The sequence below is a fragment of the Syngnathus scovelli genome, chromosome 8 (assembly GCF_024217435.2).
Source record: "Syngnathus scovelli strain Florida chromosome 8, RoL_Ssco_1.2, whole genome shotgun sequence".
Taxonomy (NCBI): domain Eukaryota; kingdom Metazoa; phylum Chordata; class Actinopteri; order Syngnathiformes; family Syngnathidae; genus Syngnathus; species Syngnathus scovelli.
The window spans coordinates 7,203,188-7,222,528 of NC_090854.1; the positions used below are offsets into that span (position 1 = coordinate 7,203,188).

At 42.5% G+C, this 19,341-nt stretch overlaps 1 protein-coding gene across 34 annotated transcripts in view; it reads right to left on the minus strand.

Annotated features, from left to right (window-relative positions):
* Positions 1 to 19,341, minus strand: part of clasp1a (cytoplasmic linker associated protein 1a) — a 122,623-nt gene that overhangs the window by 39,930 nt on the left and 63,352 nt on the right. For 21 of the 34 annotated variants that reach the window (XM_049728488.1, XM_049728483.1, XM_049728470.1 and 18 more), the window contains 3 exons: positions 4,214 to 4,260; positions 3,390 to 3,560; positions 1,120 to 1,143 (listed from right to left, as the gene is read on the minus strand). In XM_049728488.1, coding sequence (XP_049584445.1) covers positions 1,120 to 1,143; positions 3,390 to 3,560; positions 4,214 to 4,260 — 242 coding nt within the window. The remainder of the gene's footprint in view (positions 1 to 1,119; positions 1,144 to 3,389; positions 3,561 to 4,213; positions 4,261 to 19,341) is intronic. The other 13 variants (XM_049728496.1, XM_049728484.1, XM_049728479.1 and 10 more) reach the window with 1 other exon arrangement.

The window sequence follows — 19,341 nt, forward strand, 5'->3', positions numbered from 1 at the left end:
TGTAAGAAAAAAACTAAAATATCCCTGAATTTTAGCTGGTGCGGCTTATAGTCCGGTGCGGCTTATAGTCCGGAAATTACGGTACTATTTACACTCATAGTCATACTCAGGAGCAAATCTTGTGGCTTTAATTAACCACACATTTTTGTTTTTAGAATGTGGGGCAAAACTGTGCCCATAGAAACCCCATATAGTAGGCATAGGGAGAACATGGAAAATACACACAGGTCGGAGCCGAGACTCAAACTCAGACTTTTGATAGTGATGCAGACATGACATCCACATGAAGGTTAGAAACATGATGAGGTATGTATTTATCTCAACGTACTTTATACTTAGATTTTATGATTACTATAATTGAAAAGCTGTGATTGGCTGGCAACCAGTTCAGGGTGTCCCCTGCCTGCTGCCCAATGACTGCTGGGATAGGCTCCAGCTTGCCCGTGACCCCCGTGGGGACAAGCTGTACAGAAAATAGATGGATGGATATAATTGAAAAGTGTAACTTAAAATAAGAGGCTGTAAGAGGGGCTCCTATTTGGTTTTCCCATGTACAAAAATGATGTAATCAACACAGCTTTATCTCACTGAGCCAGTTCTGACACCAACGCAAACGAAAGCAAGAATGAGAATGATTATTGACTATCGTAAAGGCACAAAAATTGATACAACTGTAGTTTTTGAGCTCATAGAGTCAAAATGTTGCTTTATGATGTAATATTAACAAATTAAGTTATTGCTAGTTAACTTGTATTAAGTAACTTATTCTAGAGATATTTTTCATTTAAAGGGTAGCACAGTGAGGCTTTTAGAAGGCTGTTAATTTTTGTCTCCAAAATTTTGAGTATTGAGACAAATAGGGAAAATGACAACAGACACATGGGGATTAAATACAATTACACATTTTTGTAGGAAACTGAAGCTATTATTGTCTGGGTTACGGAAAGTCCATGCAGAGATAGTCCATGCAGTTCCACACAACCTATGATCACTTGGAAGGAATGATGAGAAGAGACGACGATAAGGACGTAAACAGATAGCTTACTAGAAGACATACAAAATTGTCAGTACAATTTGCAAAACTGCAAACACTAACATGGATAAACACATAAGTCTTACCATCACTTTTACCAGGGGTGCCATCTTTTTGGCATTTAGGAAAGGCAAGGCAGCAACGAGTGGGAGAAGTGGTAAAGAGGAAAATGTTAGTTTACGCGGGAAAGAATTGAGTGGGCAAGGAAAGTTGTTAATATCTGCTATTATGGACCCTCTGGAGTGAAGCAGGACAGGCAAGGATTTTTCACGCAGCACACAGTCTCGGCCTGGGACATGTTAAACGCAACCTGTACAAGCTTGTAATGTTAGTGAAGTGTTTTTGTTTTTTATTAAACTGAAGGAGTGCTTACTATAGCCGTTGTCAAGTGTTAACATTTGATTAAAGCCGTTCCTGCTCACTGAACAGTCTAACTGGAAATTTCATAGCTGTTAATACTCCTGGTGGGACTAAAAAAAACAAATAAAAAAAAAAAACATGGTTATGGTATTTGGAAGCTCTTTTCGTCAATAAATTAATACAGGGGAGAATTTACAACTCTTTAGTTATTTATTGTGTCTTCTGTTTGTATGAGATAGCAAAGTAGTGGAACATTATAAGAAAAAATTGAAAAAATGAGAGCATGTAATACAATACTGTTTGACTGGTTACTAATTTAATTTTAATTAACATTAAACAAAAGTTGCCATGCAGGCATGCTAAAGTAATACCGTATTTGCCGGTGTACAGGTCGACTCGGTGTATAAGTTGACCCCCTAAAATTCGACGGAAATTTACGATTTTATGATATATCCTTTGTATAAGTCGAGCTCAATTGTTGCATTATATTAAACTTCAAAATTCAATATGCGAAATTTATTGACGAAATGTGTTCAAATTCCGGGAGGCCGTGCGCATGTGGCTGTTTATAAGCACCGCGGAGGAGATCGCGGCCGGCGAGCTCGCGCACGCCGCCCGGCACCAACGGGAGGCCGGAAATAGCTCCAAGCCGAGCGGATCGGCACTTTATAAGCACCGCGGAGGAGATCGCGGCCGGCGAGCTCGCGCACGCTGCCCGGCACCAACGGGAGGTCGGAAATAGCTCCAAGCCGAGCGGATCGGCACTTTATAAGCACCGCGGAGGAGATCGCGGCCGGCGAGCTCGCGCACGCCGCCCGGCACCAACGGGAGGCAAGAAATAGCTCCAAGCCGAGCGGATCGGCACTTTATAAGCACCGCGGAGGAGATCGCGGCCGGCGAGATCGCGCACGCCGCCCGGCACCAACGGGAGGCCGGAAATAGCTCCAAGCCGAGCGGATCGGCACTTTATAAGCACCGCGGAGGAGATCGCGGCCGGCGAGCTCGCGCACGCCGGCCGGCACCAACGGGAGGCCGGAAATAGCTCCAAGCCGAGCGGATCGGCACTTTATAAGCACCGCGGAGGAGATCGCGGCCGGCGAGCTGGCGCACGCCGCCCGGCACCAACGGGAGGCCGGAAATAGCTCCAAGCCGAGCGGATCGGCACTTTATAAGCACCGCGGAGGAGATCGCGGCCGGCGAGCTCGCGCACGCCGCCCGGCACCAACGGGAGGCCGGAAATAGCTCCAAGCCGAGCGGATCGGCACTTTATAAGCACCGCGGAGGAGATCGCGGCCGGCGAGCTCGCGCACGCCGCCCGGCACCAACGAGAGGCCGGAAATAGCTCCAAGCCGAGCGGATCGGCACTTTATAAGCACCGCGGAGGAGATCGCGGAGCCTCATTCGACTTCCAGCGGCCGGCGAGCTCGCGCACCCGCCCGGCACATCCGGGAGGCCGTGCGCACGCGCCAAGTGGCCGAAAATAGCCCCCGCCGAGCGGATCGGCTGTTTATAAGCACCGCGGAGGAGATCGCGGAGCCTCATTCGACTTCCAGCGGCCGGCGAGCTCGCGCACCCGCCCGGCACATCCGGGAGGCCGTGCGCACGCGCCAAGTGGCCGAAAATAGCCCCCGGCGAGCGGATCGGCTGTTTATAAGCACCGCGGAGGAGATCGCTGAGCCTCATTCGACTTCCAGCGGGCCGCGCACTCGCGCACGCCGCCCGGTTCAAATTTTCTAAGTGCAACGCACAATGGATGCATGGTTACCATCACATTTGAAGCGATGAATACGAAGTTAAATTTTATGACTCGGTGTATAAGTCGAGGTCGATTTTTTTCGGTCGATTTTGGATCGAAAAAGGTCGACCAATACACCGGCAAATACGGTAGTTTAACTTTGGAAAATTAATGGAGAGAACTAATGGATTACTAATGGATCAGGTATGCTAAAGTATTAGTTTAACTTTGGAAACTTAATGGAGAGAACTAATGGATTACTTAATGATGCATAGGATCCAGGTGGAAGGGCAGCTGCTGAGCTGAATGCCGGAGACGCAGGAACAGTAGACACTCTTGACTTGGCGCTGGACGCAGCATTTACATCGATGTCGCTACGCGAACGCTGGAGGGAACCCGATGTAATGGGCATCCGCGTACTCACGAGTTTAGCTGAGACAAGAGAGAAGATAATCGCTTCAGCTTCAGAGGAATATAAACTCATTGTTAAACTTATTCTTTTACAAACTCCTACACTGTTTCAGACAACGGTTTGTTTGCAGGTTTACAGTATCAGTAAGCATTCTAAAACAACAGTAGACTCATTCCTTCTGCACATCAAGAATGTACGCTTTGCGCTTTATATTTGTACACATTTTCTGCGGAAATTATCAATTCTGTACTGAAAAACAATGCTGATTCCAATTTTTTTAACAATGCAGGTTGTTAGGGTTTTTCAGATTATCCTTATCGTATGATTATGTTGGAATGCAACCGGTAATAAATAACCTACCTTGTCCCATCCTCCACAAGGTCGTAAAACATCCCCTGATATGTTTTGACTAGAGCACAAGGGCTTCCTATTCAACCTACTCTCACCCCCACTCTGTTTCTCTTAATAAATATGCTGTTGCAGGAGGGAGAGTTTTTTAGACTTCATTCCTTCAACGAGTGAACTCTCCACCTGCAGGTGTCTAAAAGAACTTGCTTGTCTATCGTGTGGTTCTTGCAAAATAAGTTGGAGTGAGCAAATCTCTAACACAGGTGACATAGGATAGTCAATAATTAATTAGGACATTAGTAACTCAAGAGGCAAATGTGCTTACTTCTCGCTATGCTGCCTCCAATGACAGTCTTCACAGAGAGTGGTCGGCTGAAATGAAAATAAATAGCAACATTGTGAAGGATCCTTGCTGGACAAATGAATGTGTGAACATGACAACAAAATGGACACAAAAAAATAAGAATATTTTCTTGATTGTGCATTGTCGTGTAACATGGGGGTAGAGATGGTCCAAATGGTAGAATATGGATTGTTCACAGGGATAAATTGACAGAGCTAAAATTCCAAATTTGTCCAAAAGATGGCGCCAGACCAAAACATGAGACCAAAGGAGGGGCCAGAATAAGCTAAACCGGTTAAAATGGATATAAAAAAGGAACACGGTGTCAGAGTGTGAGTCACGCATGGAAGCACAAATGTGATTTTTATTTTTATTTCTTTGCTTGGCTAAAAATGTATTCTGTAACCGCTTTAAGCAATATTATTTGTCAATTTGATCAAGAGACCCGTCACTGAGAATAGTGGCTTCTCAGTGGCGTGACATAAATTGTTTGGAGAAGCACAAATGTGATTTTTATTTTTATTTCTTTGCTTGGCTAAAAATGTATTCTGTAACCGCTTTAAGCAATATTATTTGTCAATTTGATCAAGAGACCCGTCACAGAGAATAGTGGCTTCTCAGTGGCGTGACATAAATTGTTTGGAGAAGCACAAATGAAATGTTTATTATGTGATTTTTATTTTTTGATTTTTTTGCTTGGCAAAGAATGTATTCTGTAACCGCTTTAAAGCAATATTATTTGTCAATTCGATCAATTCATGTAACAGAAAGTAGGTCAAAGGTGAAAAAGGGGAAGTGAAAGGTTTTGCCACTAGCTGTGCATTTGGTGGAAAGTACTGCGTGGTCAGGGCGGAAACAGCTGCTAAAGGCCAGTCCCTCCATAGGCGTGGGATTTCTGGACAGTCCCTTCTATACGCGTGGGAGAACTGGGCAGTCTTACCCTATAGGGAAAGTACAGGAGAAAAGAAAGGGGAGGGGGGGAGACGGAGAGGTCTATAAAAGGTCCTGCTGGAGTAGCTTCAGGGCTTTTCCCCCCAAAAGAGCTCTGATACGTGAAGAGGCCCGGAGGAGTTTCAAGATTTTTTCCAAAGTCCCAAAGATCTTTGTGTGAGACGCAGGATCACTGGACTGAAATTAACTTGGATTTACTCCTAAAAATTGGACTGGACAACTTTAAACGAGAAATTGGTGAGGATGACCGTTTTTATGTATTTTAGCGAGAGGGGGGAATAGTCATCGGGCCGCCGGCTTCCTCGTGGCCAGCCTGTTTCTCTAATTTGGATTTTAGAAGCAAGATCGAACTGATCACTCGACTTTGCTTCCACCAAAAATAGCACGCAACTGGTATTTACCTCTTCCCTTTTTTATGAACTGTGTTTTGCAATCGAATTGTTCTGGGATTGAATGATTTTATTAACACGGGTATCAGTGAGTGAAGTTGTTCAGTTTCTGGAGTAATTGAGATTTGTAATTCTATTCCATGTTTCTTCAATAAATGTGTTTTGTATATTACTTACTTCGTTGTGCGCAGATTTGTACTAAATATGCAACCGAAGGCTCAGGCCCGCTTCCCCTTTTTGACGGGCCGCGTAAAAAGGAACTCCGAACAAGTTAGAGACTTAAATAACTTCCGTAGTTATTTGAGCCACGAGTGAATTTCGATCTGTTCGAAAGTTGTTTTGTCTGAATAAAATTAAAGGAAGTGTTTAAATCAGATTATTGGTTTTGTGTAGAACGGAAAGTTATTTAACTATTTGAAAGGCTCAGGCCCGCTTCCCCTTTTTGACGGGTCGCGGAAAAAGTAACTCCGAGGAAGTTGGAGAATTAAATAACTTTTGCAAATATTTAAGGGAAGAGTGGATTTCGTTAAAAGTGAATTGTTGGAAATTTACTTCTTCTAAATAAAATAACGATGACGGTTAAATTAAATCAGTGAAGTTGGTGGAGGATAAAAGTATTTCGATTGTCCGTCGGACGCGGCCCAGTTCCCCTTTTTGTCGGGCCGCGTCAAAAGTTAAATAGGACACGATCAAAAAATAGACTTGCCTTCCAAATTAATTATTGGGCAAATCTAAATACAGCACGACATTTTTATTCGGTTTAAGAGAGTCGCTATTCTTTTCAAAGCCATTAAGTGGGGTGAAGAACTCCGACAGTCAAGTGCTAGATCTACGTATACGAAGTTAGAATTAATCATATAGGGTGCATTAATTTTCTTCTTAAATGCTATTATTGTCACACTTTTATTAATTCGATTCTCTTTCGAATAAAAAAAGTTGGTCGGCTCGCTGCATGAGCGACCAAGTGGAACGGACCCATATTAACATTTACTTCGGCAAAACTAGTGCTTGGGTGCGCTATACAAACGAATCCCTGAGGTCTTAACAAAGACATCTAAAAAATATCCGTAACGAATAAGAACTTCAAACATTAGCGGGGAGCCATCAATACGATGCGGTCACTTCGAAGTCCTGCCTCGAATTGAGTTACTCGGCACGCGCTTCGGGTGACTTGAGAGGGATTGGCGTCGTACAGAAATTAGATTGATTCCGGAGGAGTTAATTTAACTCGGGTGGTTAGATTACGGACGAATCTCCGAACCCGGCTAAAACGAACCCGTTACTGGGAAGCCGGGGGCACCTGATTGCAAGAGGTGCGTTTGACATTTTGGCGCCCAACGAGTAGGAGGGGGGTTGTGAGTAAAAGTTTAGAAAAAATAAAAAATACAAATGAGACAATAGAAGAACATTTGTTTTTTTGTTTTGCTCACAGCTCCAAAACGAACCTGTGTGGAGTTTTTCAGTTTTTTCTTCCCAGAAACTGTCCTAATTCCGCTCACTGATACAAATAAATGTCAGAACGGCCTTGAGTGACATAAGTACAGTCTCTTTAAGGAATAGAGTTTCCTAGAAAAGAACCTTATTAGCACGGGAGGATTAGAACTGTATTGTGTCATAGTAAACGGTGACCGTTGCCCCTCAGCACATTACTTTAAGCATGAGTAAGGAGGAGATCCTTCACAGCTTGTACTTGTATGGGGTGCTGAAAGTAATGTTTGTAGTGTACGCAGAGTATGCGGCAGAACTTGCAAGAGAAAGAGGGGCCGGTACATGGGCACGGATATTGGGTATAAATACAGAAGATGAACCAGTCGATGAGGAGCCTGCAAATGTTTTAGATTTCATGCCAAAGCCAAGGCCAAAGAGAAGGCAACCAATTAGGAGACCGTCTGAAGAGAGGCCTTTTTATTTTGAAAGATAAAAAGAGAAGACTTGTCTCCCCTCTTCCTTTTCCTTTTTCTTTCTCAATTTAACTTTATAATAAACCTTCATTTCTCCCTTACAAAATTTTTTTTTTTTTTTGTTCCTGGACACCTGTGTGGACCACAAATTTTTTTGTTCCTGGACACCGGTGTGGACCACAAATTTTTTTGTTCCCGGACACCTGTGTGGATTACAACATTTTTGTTCCCGGACACTTGTGTCGATTACAAATTTTTTTGTTTTTGAACACCTGTGTGGATTACAAGGATTTTTGTTCCCGGACGCATCAGAGGATTACAGATTTTTGTCCGCTGAACTCACAAAAGGATTTTTCTTTTTTCCGCCCTTTTCTCTTTTTTTTTTTCTTCCTGCTGTTGAAGACTACAGTAAAGGCTGACCAGGAGTAGTAACTATACTTACTCTCCAGGCAGAAGAAAAACAGCCAAGATAATTTTTTTAAGGCTTGTATGGTACATGATTCTTAACTGTTGGAGACCTTCTGTGACTTACAGGTTCCCAAGAATTGAAAGGCTGAGTGGCTTCGGGCTGATGATTAGTCGTCATTTCCTGTTCGCTACAATAACGTTTGAATTAGAATTTGCAATTGAATGTACCCTTGTTAGAATTTCCTGTCAGTAGAAAACCTGGTGGGGAAAAAAGAAAAAGAAAAAGAAGTGCATCCCACCGTTGAGAGCATCAATAAGCGAGGCAAAAGTTCTCATATTGGTGTTCTGAGTAGAGGCGACGCAAAGGGCGCCGCTGAGTAACTAAGAGCTGAATCGACCCTGTTCCGAATGCGCACGGAAAGGCTTCGAAAGGAGACAGCTCGACCCTACAACTAGAGAAACTGCTACTCATTGAAAGGATGGCTAGCGGTGGAAGGAGATTGGATCCCGAACCTGGAAATCCTATGAAAGGAACCGGAAAGGAGGGGTCTAATCCAGACTCTCCAAGACGACATGAAGAACCAGCATGTGTAATATTGTATGGAGGAGGCTTAGAGAAGTGGCCTCAGAAATGGACTGAGTACATAGTGGGATCAAACCCGTCGATAGAGGCAGGATGCCTCTCAACGCGGATGAAGAGAAGCCCTATGAATGGACTCTTTACACCGATGGGTCAAAAAAGGAAGGAGAGCAGAATGCCCACTGGGGTTTTGTTCTGAAGCAAAATGGAGTGGAGCGTTGCCGCCGCAAAGGAAAGACACCCGGCAGCGCGCAAACAGGGGAGGCCACGGCAGTGTTGGAAGGACTGTTAGGAAAAAAAAAAAAATCACGCTGGACGCGTAAGACTTATAACTGATAGTCATTATTGTGAGCAAGCTCTCAAATTTGATCTAGCCATTTGGGAAGAGAATGGCTTCGAGGGCGCGAAAGGAAAACTAGTGGCCCACTATGAAGTGTGGAAAAAGATAGCCGAGTTACGGCTAAATTTGAGTCTGGATGTGGTTCACCAGAAATTTCATGTGAAAGAAGGAGCTTATTGGAGAGGTAATAACGAAGTTGATTGATACGTCCAGAAAAGAAGAATAAAAGTTGTAGGAGCAGAAAAATGGGACAAGACCCCTCGCGGAAAAGTGGTCCCAGATGAGAGCGTGAGGCAAGTCGTGTCGGCAGTGCATGAAGCACTAGGCCACACGGGTCCACTGCCTACGCGAAAAAAGTTAGAGATGCTGGAACTCTGGGTCCCTGACCGGACGATTCGTGCGGTCCTGCGGGATTGTAATCCGTGCAACAAAAACAACGCAGGGCGAAGAGGACGACGCACGGATGGAGTGAAGATTAGGAGTACTGTGCCGTGGGGCTCGGTTTGTATGGACGTAGCTGGCCCCATGGGAATAAGTGGCGCAAAGGGTGAGAAATACCTTGTTGTGCTGGTTGACTCGATGTCAGGACACGTCGGGCTGAAAGCAGTGAGAAAAGCCAATGCAAACAGTGTGATCAAGACACTAGAAGATGGGTGCATGTGGCTAGGAATCCCAAAAGAGTGGAGTACTAAATTGCTTGATTTGGTTGCAGACCTAAACGGGAGGAGCAGAAGCAGCCGGCCCTCCCCGTCCGAATAACTGAACCAACGACTCTTTGTGTCACAAGAAGTGGGCAGAACCCAAGACGGCTGTCCCAGAATAAAGAGAAGTGTCGGATCAGCGTTGGACAGAAGGTGTGGATCAAGTCGAGGGACCTGAACAGCAACACGGCAGTGAAGGCCAAGTACGACTGCTCGGACATAGTTAGTGAAGTTTTGGATAGAAACACAGTACGACTAAAGAAGAAAGGTATCCAAGGAGTTGAACAGCTGAAGCCGTTATCGGCTGACCCGAGTCAAGCCAAGAAGTAATTTAAATAACATATGGCAACGGACCACGGAACAATCCCAGCCTTCGTGCGCATGGCCGCACACAAAGGTGCGGTCATCGTAAGAAGAACACCAAATGGGATCCAGACCGGAAGGGCCCTAAATCTGGTGAGATTGGCCAAGCGGGGTTGCACACCCGGTGGACCAGAACATTTTCACTGGACATGGGTCAACGAAGCTTGTGTCATTTGTTTGACACCCAACCTGTTGCCTGCTATGTGGTCGGGAGTAGGCTTCATGATGCCACCTGTATTGACCACCGAAGTAAGAGAGCTGGAATTTGCCCAGAGAAATGAGGACAAGCTTCCAGTCAAAGTATTAGATGCCATGGTATGCCACCAGTGTCGAATTACCATCTTGGCACGAATGGTGTTCTTTTCACAGTGGGAGATCGGACCAACTACGGATGTACGGGCTCGACAAATTAGCTCGTGCACGTGTGTTTGGGACGGCGATGAGCTGAAATATTGCCTCATGTGTTTAGATCGCATGGCAAGAGGAAAATTATTGAAAGTCGGAGAAGCAGAGGGATGGCAAATTACCAGGGCAATGACCCCCCTGGCGACCCTCTATCCAGTGTTGGGAGGAGCGTCTTGGCCGACATATGATAATAATCAGGCCATGAAGAACCTTTATCTGGCCTTGGGCCATTGTTGGCCTTGGCCAAGGCCAGTCGGCCGGCCTGCCCCCGACAGTTATACAGAAAAGGCCGACGGAATGGCCTTGTTTGCTCGTGAGTCGGTTCTTTCCGCAGGAGGAACCGCAGTCCTTGGGGACCTGCTTGAGGGACCTTGGAGGCCCATGACTTGGGCTCGGTCTATAGCCCAGTTGTTGGCGTGCAAGGACGCACCATTGGTCAAAGTGGAGGCAGCCCCTGCGGAAACAAGCCCGACCGTGAGCAACATGTACTGCTATCGAAGTGTTTTGGACACAAGTAACAAAGACTTTCAGTATGTGACCAAAAAGGGAATATACTGTTTTGCCCCTGGGAATAAAGTCGGATCAGTCCTTATAGTGAATGAGGGTGAAGCAGCACTGGTAGGGATTACAGTGAAAATGGCCATCATTCCTTACGAAGGAATATATTCACTGGGAATCAAATTGGAGGCCAAAAGGCTTAGCCAATTTGTAGCCATAAGAAACACCGGGTCCCAGATACGGGATATTCTTAGGGAACAAATACAAACGAGAAAGGAGCACGGCACAGTAGCGGAGATAGAACCTCAAGAAAAGGCCAAGGAGACAGATGATCTTGACCGGTCGGAAGCGAGAGAATGGGATAAAGGTCCCAGCCAGGAGTTGGCACAGGGATGTCCAGCTGGAGGAAGCATGTTCCAATCGGTGGTGACGGAGGAAAATTCAACCACTTCACTCCCGCCAGAAGCAGGAGCCCAAGTGGAAATTCAAACAACTTTTCTCCCGCCAGAACCAGAAGTCCGAGTGGAAAGTCAACCCACTTCACTCCCGCCAGAAGCAGGAGCCCAAGTGGAAATTCAAACAACTTTTCTCCCGCCAGAACCAGAAGTCCGAGTGGAAAGTCAACCCACTTCACTCCTGCCAGAAGCAAAAGTCCAGGAGGGAAACTTATCATGTCCAAAAGCGGAGGGCGGTGGCGTAAGTGACCAACCCAGGAGGATTCTACAAGACTGGACCCCTTTTGATTGGACGAAGTTGTATCCGGCAAATTGCCCTACTCCTGGCTGCGACGGGAGCGGTAGCGCCCGACCAGGGGCAACACACCACCGCTCATTTAGAGCTTGCCCGGTGTATGTGGGGAGCCTCGAGGTGTGTCCCACGCCTGGATGTGATGGAAAAGGAAACACCAGATGGGGTCCGGAGCGTCACCGCACCCTTAAGACATGTCCAGTGCTGGCAGAAATGAAGCGCAAAGCCTCCGAAACCAGGAAACAAGCCGGTAGCCAAGAGAACAACATGTCGAACTAGAAAATGCAATTTCTGGAGAAATTGCGTGTGAAGGCGAAGACTTTGAATCACTTCTTGGCGAATGCTGGCGTATTATGCTGAAACGAGTTGAATTACTTGAGAAATGTAGAAAATAGAGGTGAAAAACGGAATTTTGGAGAATTTGGTGGAATTTCAGAATTTTGGAGAATTTGGTTGAGTTTAAAATCTTAAAATGTGGAATTTATGGCAAGTGGAAATTTGGGGAATAGGTAAGAAAAAGATGAAGAGTTGAAAGTTGGAATGAGTTGAATCGGTTGAACAACGTGAAAATTAGAGTAGAAAAACACATTTTTGGAGAATTTGGTTGAATTTCAAATTTCAAAATTTGGAATTTTTTGTAAGGGGAAGTTGTGGAATAGGTAAGCAAAAGATGAAGAGTGTAAAGTTGGAATGGGTTGAATCGGTAGAGAAATGTAGAAATGAGAGTAGAAAAACGAAATTTTGGAGAATTTGGTTGAATTTCAAATTTGGGATTTTTGGTAAGTGGGAAGTTGTGTAATACGTAGGCAAAAGATGAAGAGTTGAAAGTTGGAATGGGTTGAATCGGTTGAAAAATGTACAAATTAGAGTCGAAAAACGAAATTTTGCAGAATTTGGTTGAATTTCAAATTTGGAATTTTTGGTAAGTGGGAAGTTGTGAAATAGGTAAGCAAAAGATGAAAAGTTGAAAGTTGGAATGGATTGAATCGGTTGCACAATGTAAAGATTAGAGTAGAAAAACAAAATGTTTGAGAATTTGGTTGAATTTCAAATTTTTAATTTTTGGTAAGTGGGAAATTGTGGAATAGGTAGGCGAAAGATGAAGAGTTGAAAGTTGGAATGGGTTGAATCGGTTGAACAATGTAGAAATTACAGTAGAAAAACGAAATTTTGGAGATTTTGGTTGAATTTCAAATTTGGAATTTTTGGTAAGTCGGAAGTTGTGGAATAGGTAGGCCAAAGATGAAGAGTTGAAAGTTGGAATGGGTTGAATCGGTTGAACAATGTAGAAATTAGAGTAGAAAAACAAAATGTTGGAGAATTTGGTTGAATTTCAAATATGGAATTTTTGGTAAGTGGGAAGTTGTGGAATAGGTAGGCAAAAGATGAAGAGTTGAAAGTTGGAATGGGTTGAATCGGTTGAACAATGTAGAAATTAGATTAGAAAAACGAAATTTTTGGAGAATTTGGTTGAATTTCAAATTTGGAATTTTTGGTAAACGGGAAGTTGTGGAATAGGTAGGCAAAACATGAACAGTTGAAAGTTGGAATGAGTTGAATCGGTTAAAAAATGTAGAAATTAGAGTAGAAAAACAAAATTTTTGAGAATTTGGTTGAATTCCAAATTTGGAATTTTTGGTAAGTCGGAAGTTGTGGAATAGGTAGGCAAAAGATGAAGAGTTGAAAGTTGGAATGGGTTGAATCGGTTGAACAATGTAGAAATTAGAGTAGAAAAACAAAATGTTGGAGAATTTGGTTGAATTTCAAATATGGAATTTTTGGTAAGTGGGAAGTTGTGGAATAGGTAGGCAAAAGATGAAGAGTTGAAAGTTGGAATGAGTTGAATCGGTTGAAAAATGTAGAAATTAGAGTAGAAAAACAAAATTTTTGAGAATTTGGTTGAATTCCAAATTTGAAAATTTGGAATTTTTCATAAGTTGGAAGTTGTGGAATAGTTAGAAAAAGATGAACAGTTGAAAGTTGGAATGGGTTGAATCGGTTGAAAAACGTAAAAGTTAGAGTGGAAAAACGAATTTTTGGAGAATTTGGTTGAATTTCAAATTTGGAATTTTTGGTAAGTGGGAAGTTGTGGAATAGGTAGGCAAAAGATGAACAGTTGAAAGTTGGAATGAGTTGAATCGGTTGAACAATGTAGAAAAAAGTGGAATGATGTAAATGTGAAATGTCGAATCTGCCATTAAGAATGAATGGGGAAAAAATTGTCGTAAGTTCGCGAATTTTGCGAAATCGGAAAATTTTCGGAACGAGAAAAATGGAAGCGCTCATCTCGTGAATATTTGGAACACGTCAAAAGTGGAACGGAGTGAATCGGATGAACTATGTGGAAGAAGAAGCGGGACAAAAAAGTGTGGAGAATAAAATAGAAGAATAATAATAATAACTAGAAAATGCAATTTCTGGAGAAATTGCGTGTGAAGGCGAAGACTTTGAATCACTTCTTGGGGAATGATGCCGAATGATGTTGAAATGAGTTGAATTTCTTGAGAAATGTGGAAAATAGAAGTGTAATACTAAATTTTTGAGAATATGGTTGAATTTCAAATTTGATTTTTGGAATTTTTGGTAAGTGGAAAGTTGTGGAATAGGCAGGCAAAGGATGAACAGTTGAATGTTGGAACGGGTTGAATCGGTTAAAAAATGTAGAAGTGAGAGCAAATGTTGAATCCCCATAGAGAATGAATGGGAATTAAAAGAAAAAGCAATTGCGCCAAAATATTTTGAAATTTGGAACAAAACGTAAAAAAACAGCTTCAGGAGGTTCACTTTTGGGGTTAAAATGTTGAAACGGGTTCAATCGGACAAAAAATGCAAAAGTTAGCGCCTAATGTAGCTATTTATGGCAGTTAATGTTGAAATAAGTTCACTTCCGGGTTGATTTGGGTCACTTCCGGTCCATTTGGGTCACTTCCGGTCTGATTAGAGGCACTTCCGGTCCAGCTGAGGTCACTTCCGGTTTATTTGGGGTCACTTCCGGTTTAAAAAGGTCACTTCCGGTTGAAAAAGGTCACTTCCGGTTTGATTTGGGGTCACTTCCGGTTTACCTGAGGTCACTTCCTGTTTACCTAAGGTCACTTCCGGTTTGATTTGGGCCACTTCCGGTTCATTCTAGGTTCATTGGGAGCACTTCAGGGTCAATCCAAGATGGCCGCCACACTGGAAGTGGGGGTCAAGGGTTGAATTTTGTAAGCATAGTGGAAGTGGGGGTGAAGGGGGTGAATATGGTAAGGATGAGGTGACCAAAGTGAATAAAGTTGGAATGGGTTGAATCGGTTGAAAAATGTAGAAATTAGAGTAGAAAAACCAAATTTTGTAGAATTTGGTTGAATTTCAAAATTGAAAATTTGGAAATTTTGGTAAGTGGGAAGGTGTGGAATAGGTAGGCAAAAGATGAACAGTTGAAAGTTGGAATGGGTTGAATCGGTTGAAAAACGTAGAAGTTAGAGTAGAAAAACGAAATTTTGGAGAATTTGGTTGAATTTCAAATTTGAAATTTTGGAATTTTTGATAGGTGAGAAGTTGTGGAATAGGCAGGCAAAAGATGAACAGTTGAAAGTTGGAATGGGTTGAATCGGTTGAAAAATGTAGAAATTAGAGTAGAAAAACGAAATTACGAAGAATTTGGTTGAATTTCAAATTTGAAAATTTGGAATTTTTTTGTAAGTGGGAAGTTGTGGAATAGGTAGGCAAAAGATGAACAGTTGGAAGTTGGAACGGGTTGAATCGGTCGAAAAATGTAGAAATTAGAGGTGAAAAACGAAATTTCGTGAAATTTTGTCGGAATTTTTAACGTGAAAACGTGAAATTTTTGAATTTGGGAATTTTGGGAATGTCGAGAATCATTCCGAATGTGGTTTGAATGTGCTGAATGAGGTGAATTTAAAAGGGGAATGACGTAAATGTGAAATGTCGAATCTGCCATTGAGAATGAATGGGGAAAAATTTGTCGTAAATTCGCGAATTTTGCGAAATCGGAAAATTTTCGGAACGAGAAAAATGGAAGCGCTCATCTCGTGAATATTTGGAATACATCAAAAGTGGAACGGAGTGAATCGGATGAACTATGTGGAAGAAGAAGCGGGACAAAAAAGTGTGGAGAATAAAATAGAAGAATAATAATAATATTGGAATGAGTTGAATCGGTTAAAAAATGTAGAAATTAGAGTAGAAAAACAAAATTTTTGAGAATTTGGTTGAATTCCAAATTTGGAATTTTTGGTAAGTCGGAAGTTGTGGAATAGGTAGGCAAAAGATGAAGAGTTGAAAGTTGGAATGGGTTGAATCGGTTGAACAATGTAGAAATTAGAGTAGAAAAACAAAATGTTGGAGAATTTGGTTGAATTTCAAATATGGAATTTTTGGTAAGTGGGAAGTTGTGGAATAGGTAGGCAAAAGATGAAGAGTTGAAAGTTGGAATGAGTTGAATCGGTTGAAAAATGTAGAAATTAGAGTAGAAAAACAAAATTTTTGAGAATTTGGTTGAATTCCAAATTTGAAAATTTGGAATTTTTCATAAGTTGGAAGTTGTGGAATAGTTAGAAAAAGATGAACAGTTGAAAGTTGGAATGGGTTGAATCGGTTGAAAAACGTAAAAGTTAGAGTGGAAAAACGAATTTTTGGAGAATTTGGTTGAATTTCAAATTTGGAATTTTTGGTAAGTGGGAAGTTGTGGAATAGGTAGGCAAAAGATGAACAGTTGAAAGTTGGAATGAGTTGAATCGGTTGAACAATGTAGAAAAAAGTGGAATGATGTAAATGTGAAATGTCGAATCTGCCATTAAGAATGAATGGGGAAAAAATTGTCGTAAGTTCGCGAATTTTGCGAAATCGGAAAATTTTCGGAACGAGAAAAATGGAAGCGCTCATCTCGTGAATATTTGGAACACGTCAAAAGTGGAACGGAGTGAATCGGATGAACTATGTGGAAGAAGAAGCGGGACAAAAAAGTGTGGAGAATAAAATAGAAGAATAATAATAATAACTAGAAAATGCAATTTCTGGAGAAATTGCGTGTGAAGGCGAAGACTTTGAATCACTTCTTGGGGAATGATGCCGAATGATGTTGAAATGAGTTGAATTTCTTGAGAAATGTGGAAAATAGAAGTGTAATACTAAATTTTTGAGAATATGGTTGAATTTCAAATTTGATTTTTGGAATTTTTGGTAAGTGGAAAGTTGTGGAATAGGCAGGCAAAGGATGAACAGTTGAATGTTGGAACGGGTTGAATCGGTTAAAAAATGTAGAAGTGAGAGCAAATGTTGAATCCCCATAGAGAATGAATGGGAATTAAAAGAAAAAGCAATTGCGCCAAAATATTTTGAAATTTGGAACAAAACGTAAAAAAACAGCTTCAGGAGGTTCACTTTTGGGGTTAAAATGTTGAAACGGGTTCAATCGGACAAAAAATGCAAAAGTTAGCGCCTAATGTAGCTATTTATGGCAGTTAATGTTGAAATAAGTTCACTTCCGGGTTGATTTGGGTCACTTCCGGTCCATTTGGGTCACTTCCGGTCTGATTAGAGGCACTTCCGGTCCAGCTGAGGTCACTTCCGGTTTATTTGGGGTCACTTCCGGTTTAAAAAGGTCACTTCCGGTTGAAAAAGGTCACTTCCGGTTTGATTTGGGGTCACTTCCGGTTTACCTGAGGTCACTTCCTGTTTACCTAAGGTCACTTCCGGTTTGATTTGGGCCACTTCCGGTTCATTCTAGGTTCATTGGGAGCACTTCAGGGTCAATCCAAGATGGCCGCCACACTGGAAGTGGGGGTCAAGGGTTGAATTTTGTAAGCATAGTGGAAGTGGGGGTGAAGGGGGTGAATATGGTAAGGATGAGGTGACCAAAGTGAATAAAGTTGGAATGGGTTGAATCGGTTGAAAAATGTAGAAATTAGAGTAGAAAAACCAAATTTTGTAGAATTTGGTTGAATTTCAAAATTGAAAATTTGGAAATTTTGGTAAGTGGGAAGGTGTGGAATAGGTAGGCAAAAGATGAACAGTTGAAAGTTGGAATGGGTTGAATCGGTTGAAAAACGTAGAAGTTAGAGTAGAAAAACGAAATTTTGGAGAATTTGGTTGAATTTCAAATTTGAAATTTTGGAATTTTTGATAGGTGAGAAGTTGTGGAATAGGCAGGCAAAAGATGAACAGTTGAAAGTTGGAATGGGTTGAATCGGTTGAAAAATGTAGAAATTAGAGTAGAAAAACGAAATTACGAAGAATTTGGTTGAATTTCAAATTTGAAAATTTGGAATTTTTTTGTAAGTGGGAAGTTGTGGAATAGGTAGGCAAAAGATGAACAGTTGGAAGTTGGAACGGGTTGAATCGGTCGAAAAATGTAGAAATTAGAGGTGAAAAACGAAATTTCGTGAAATTTTGTCGGAATTTTTAACGTGAAAACGTGAAATTTTTGAATTTGGGAATTTTGGGAATGTCGAGAATCATTCCGAATGTGGTTTGAATGTGCTGAATGAGGTGAATTTAAAAGGGGAATGACGTAAATGTGAAATGTCGAATCTGCCATTGAGAATGAATGGGGAAAAATTTGTCGTAAATTCGCGAATTTTGCGAAATCGGAAAATTTTCGGAACGAGAAAAATGGAAGCGCTCATCTCGTGAATATTTGGAATACATCAAAAGTGGAACGGAGTGAATCGGATGAACTATGTGGAAGAAGAAGCGGGACAAAAAAGTGTGGAGAATAAAATAGAAGAATAATAATAATAATAATAATAATAGAGAATGGTGTAGAATAACATATGTGTGAAGGCCATCGCCTTCACACAATAATAGAGAATGGTGTAGAATAACATATGTGTGAAGGCCATCGCCTTCACACAATAATAATAGAGAATGGTGTAGAATAACATATGTGTGAAGGCCATCGCCTTCACACAATGATGCGGTAGACACCAGGCCCGAGGAACCAGGTCCGTCTGCATCCGATAGGCCGCTGGGAACGTTGGCTCGAACGGCCTCCTATTATGCAGTGTGGTCCACAAAAACAGAACCTCAAAAGAAAAAGAGGGGTCGGGCCGCAGTAGAGGAATTGACTAGGCTGTGGAGCCAGCCAGATTCCCAGGGGGAGAATGACTGAAAAAAAAAAAAAGAAGAATGTGTACATACGTGTATATGTAAATGAATAGGCATGTAATTGTGTATGTATACATGTGTATATAGAAGTATGATGACAATGTATTATTAATGGACTGTACATAACCAAGAACAGAAAGAAGACCAGACGGGGACAGCAGAAGGAGTGACCACCTTGGCCAAGGAGGTGGGCGTTTTCCTTGGCACAAGGGAGGAGCCAGGGAAGGAGGAGGGGCTGGAAGACCTCCTATAAAGCCAGGAGAGAAGAGCCAGATCTTCATTCAGGCCTGAGGAGTGACCCACCATGAACTACCCGCGCGGAGCCAAGAGAAGGAGAACAATGAGCCTGGAGAGTGGGGAGTCACCAATGGCCCCCCCAGGCTACATGGATGATCCCGCTGGTTGCAACCCGGTGGAACCAGCGGGTAGGCTGAGCCCCGGGACCGGGGCTTCCACAGACAACGATGGGAAGAACTGGAGGAATCCGTTTTTCATGGAAGAAGAGCAAGAGATTTATGTAAATCAGGAATGGATAGCTCTGGAGCCAATCTACGCGAACGCAGTTCCCGTGAAAAAGGATCCAGAGCCGAACTTTGAAAGTCGAGGAGCAACTTTATTTGCAGACAGCGGGTATGAGATTTCCAGCACTTCGCCCTTCTGCAACGAACCACCGAATCTACCCGACAACCCTCCAATGGATTGGAGTACAATTGAATGGAG